The 4,140-nt window shown below is 32.5% G+C and overlaps 1 protein-coding gene across 4 annotated transcripts; it reads right to left on the bottom strand.

Moving 5' to 3' along the window:
- Window positions 1–835: 835 nt before the first annotated feature.
- Window positions 836–3,496, bottom strand: LOC139876178 (uncharacterized). Of its 4 annotated transcripts, XR_011767985.1 has the most exons (4): window positions 3,212–3,496; window positions 2,859–3,019; window positions 2,019–2,184; window positions 1,428–1,729 (listed from the first exon to the last, which is right to left on the bottom strand). XR_011767985.1 is itself a non-coding variant. In XM_071863476.1 (3 exons), the coding sequence occupies exons 1-3, from the start codon at window positions 3,278–3,280 to the stop codon at window positions 841–843; spliced, it is 372 nt and encodes a 123-aa protein (XP_071719577.1). In that variant the 5' UTR covers window positions 3,281–3,496; the 3' UTR covers window positions 836–840. The 4 variants fall into 4 exon arrangements, 1 of the variants encoding a protein (XP_071719577.1); XM_071863476.1 differs by lacking the exons at window positions 1,428–1,729; window positions 2,859–3,019 and adding an exon at window positions 836–977; XR_011767984.1 differs by having other exon boundaries at window positions 2,859–3,496.
- Between the last annotated feature and the right edge of the window lie 644 nt (window positions 3,497–4,140).

The raw sequence follows: 4,140 nt of genomic DNA on the forward strand, positions 1-4,140 counted from the left end.
CCACAGTGACTATTCGTGTAGTTAAGTCAAAAATTAATCCAATTCCATCGGATCAATATTTACATTCACATATTAACTAATACACAATTTATGAATAGTATCAGTGGCACCTTCGACTTTTCACCTTTTTTTCTTTTTAATTTTAACTAAATTTCATTTTACCAACAAAGGCCCCCACATTTTTCTGAAAAATTCAAATCGACCCCCAAACAGGGGGTAAAGTGTCAAATAACCATTTTCATAAAATATCTTAAATAAACTCCACCCAAATATTCAACGGGTCATATCTTCTCGCTCGCAACGAGTTAAATTTTTCCGACACCATTGTTAAACTCAAAATAATTTTAGGAACACAATGTCACTAGTTATACGCAAAACGGACGTTTTTTAAAAAACGCTAAATATTTGTGGTACTTTTCATACACGTTGATTTTGCGTTAAATTTTTAAAAGTCGACAATTCCATAGCGAAACGCGGAGATGCACATATATTGTTAATTTAAAATAACATTTAAATCTCTCACGAGTTATACCTTTTAGTTCGACTCGAGTTGCGCTTCAACGACATCATCGTTAGCCACAAAATAATTTACTAAACGCAATAAAATACATTAAAAATTGAACCCCGACGCGAAGCAAGGGTTCAATAACTAGTTAATATAGTTGGATTTCAATTGTCCAATTTTCCATACTCCCTCATGTCACCAAAACTATCCACCCTTCAGATAACATCTACGTATAACCAAAAAAATGCAATTAAATGTAGGATGTATCTAAAATTATTAAAAAGCAACGGTGTTGAAATTTTATATGATTTGCTAACCTGTAGCAACTCCATCTGCTAACAAACCGGATTTAAGACCATCAGAAGGGATAAAAGTAAATCCATGAGACCCATTCTATTTAGACGAGTCAAACTCCATGATTGTGGACTTGTCATTGAACAATAGCTTGCAGTTGTGCGTCCTGTGAATGGACCTGAAGTTAAACGGGATATCAATAACAGTCACATTACGGATAACGAATGTTACTGTTCTAATTCAAAATTTTCTCAAACTTATGCTTTTGCCAACTTCTTAATGGTCAGGCCAATTTTATCACCATGTAAATGAATTAAAGTGTTAAATAATAAATTATATATAATAAGTATAAGCACACCAAACAGGTGAAATAAGTTGTTTTCTATAGTAATAAAGAAAAAAAGGGCTGATCAACCAATAATCAAAAATACGAATCGACTAAATATAATAACACTAAGGTGAAGCACTCGTTAAGCATTAAAATGATCCACAAAAATGGTTGTTATACACGTATACCTCGACGTATCAAACACTTACAAATACAAAATCAATTTTAATGCAATATCCCCACAATTTTAATGCAATATCCCCACATATCAATTTTAAGCCCTAAATGATATTATCCTTCCTTATACCGTTTTCACTATGGAAAGGAGAATTATGAAACTATCCTGATTACAGCAGCCAGCAGTTATATAGGTCTAAAAAATCAGATCATGTGAAACAGAGTGCGCAGAGATTATGTGTTATTAGTAGATCTTAACATGACCATTGTTGGACCAAGTCCACTACCTCTTAAAGCTCTATATGACCATTTGTTCCTCCCTGAATCTTTCTTCATCACTTCATTTATCTCCAATAACTATAAATTATTTTCCCTTAATGTCTCACTCAGTTCATCCCATGCATTACCATGTTTGTTCGTGACGACTGCTTGAGAAAACATAAGAAAATATGAACAAATACCCCGAGTATACACACAAGGTTGAGTAACGGTTTATAAAGATGAATTACTTCTTAACTTAATTAATTTTTCAAAATTCAAATATGTTGATGATAAAAGTTTATAATATTATAATAACAACCTAATAGGTTTGATAAATTTTGTGTATGCTTTAAGCAACTTCCAAGTTCCAACCCATTTGGGTCATTTAAGCTGTTTTCAATTTAGCCACTTCTTAAAGTTTTACCCATTTGACTGTTAGAGAAAAAGTAATACCTGAACTTTTAGACATATTTGGGTCATTGCTGCTAGACAATTGCTTCGACGCATCATCTTTAATTCCACCATTAGGAGCTTGAACGACAACATTACTAACTGCTTTTGTCGTATGTGAGTTGCTTTTCTTAACACTACGGACGTCCAGAAGCGCTTCTAAATTAATCTGCAGAGAAACCACTTATTGAGACACAATATGGAGACCACATCAAATGAATCATACCTCACCAAATTCGTATTTCTCTTTGAACTTTAGAGTTTCTTCATCATCACGTACAACAACACAAGTGTAGATCATATGGTTGTTTTCTGATTAAAGTCGGTCTCCACAACACAACTTTAGCTAAAATTATCATTCTTATCAGCACAATCATCACTCGTTTTTTAAAAGACGGTCACGGTCATTATTGCAACTATTACTGCCTGGTAAACGCATGGACGAAACCGGAATATGTCTCGAAAGTGACGAAAATTGCTGCATAGGGTTTGAATGATTTGAAACTACATCACTGGTAGTCCTAATTTAAGGAGGATGATCAACATGTTCCAAATTGAGGTCAAAATTCATTGTGTTCTGCTGTATATGATCACCGATTTACAGATATAAAATCCCCAATTCAAAATTTTAAAACCAACATCATCAAAATTCGAACTTTTTAGTAATTCCTATTCAACGTACACATCCCCAATGAGAAAAATACAAAAAGCATCAAAACTTTAAGGCCAATAGCATGAAAACCTTAACTTTTCATTAATCCCTAATTTTGCAGCACAAACCCAACGTAAAAAAAAAAAAAAAAAAAAAAAAAACAAAAAACAAACCCACATAAATTGTCTTACCTAAAGTACCAAAACCCTTGCTTTTTATCAATCACTATATATGTAGCACTGCCCTACTGTGAAAAAGTACAGAATCTTGAATTTTTTGTTAAAGCCCAATATATCAAATGCCTCAATTCTTTATTTTTGTATCAGTTACTCATATCGACTCATATCCATGGCTGAAAAAAACATACAAAATTTAGTAGAAAAAAATCTGAAAAAATTAAAATCGTTAAAAAAATTATTAGGGTTTTCAGTCTGAAACTGATAGTAAAAGTTAGACAAATAAAAATTAGGCTTTTGAATTATGTATGTATATAAATAAAATAATATACGTTCTATTGAATCATGTATATATAGAGTATGGATACCTCATTACAGAATTTCAATCGATAAAATATTGCCCGTATGACCATCATTGGAAAAACGATATACATCATCCTTCATCGCCGGCGTTTTAGTCTGGAGAATTTAATTGAAACTTCGCAGGAACGAATCTCTCTATGTTTTAGGGATAAAATTCGAATCAAGATATCCCAGCAATTACGATTTGTGTGACCATGGTAGACCGATAACTGATAGTGAGAAGCAAACACAAAACTATCGATTGAATGAGTGGTGGTTTTTTTGGGGGATCCATCGTTCATGTGGAACTCTAATTTTGAATGCGCAGAAGAACTAATAACTAGTTTAATACCCGCGAATTCGCGGTATTATATAAGAATTTTTCGTACTCTGCAAATTTGTGGTAAAGCAACATTTTGTTAGTACTCCATATTAAATATCAAATATTATTTTAACCAAATAATATGACTAGACGTACATATAAATTAATCATTTAGAAGTAGTACATTTCATCTCATGATAATACAAGAAATTAATATAATAAACTCAAAAGATAAGACATCACATTACTTGGAATGGAATAAAATTGTCCCTTGTGTAATGTGAATATATACTTCACCGAATATCAAGTGTTTGTGATATCTCGCAAGAAATAGTTCACAGAATTGCAAGTGTTCGAGATATCTCGAGGCATGTGGGCGGGGGTAACTGCAATTCCAGGATACATGAAATCAAAAGAAGCTAAGCTGATAGTAAATAATAACTCAATAAGATCATAGCGTATGTAATAGTAGTACTAATAAAAGAAAGTGACCCAAAAGAAAGTGACCCTCAGAAGTGGGGTTGAACTCCATTCCTCCAATGAATGCAACATTGTTATTTAAACATTCCAAAATATAAATAAACTGTTTGGTTGATCTTATGTATCTTAGTATAAAAGCTAAGAACGGTCATG

This window comes from Rutidosis leptorrhynchoides, chromosome 1, assembly GCF_046630445.1.
Source record: "Rutidosis leptorrhynchoides isolate AG116_Rl617_1_P2 chromosome 1, CSIRO_AGI_Rlap_v1, whole genome shotgun sequence".
Lineage (NCBI taxonomy): Eukaryota > Viridiplantae > Streptophyta > Magnoliopsida > Asterales > Asteraceae > Rutidosis > Rutidosis leptorrhynchoides.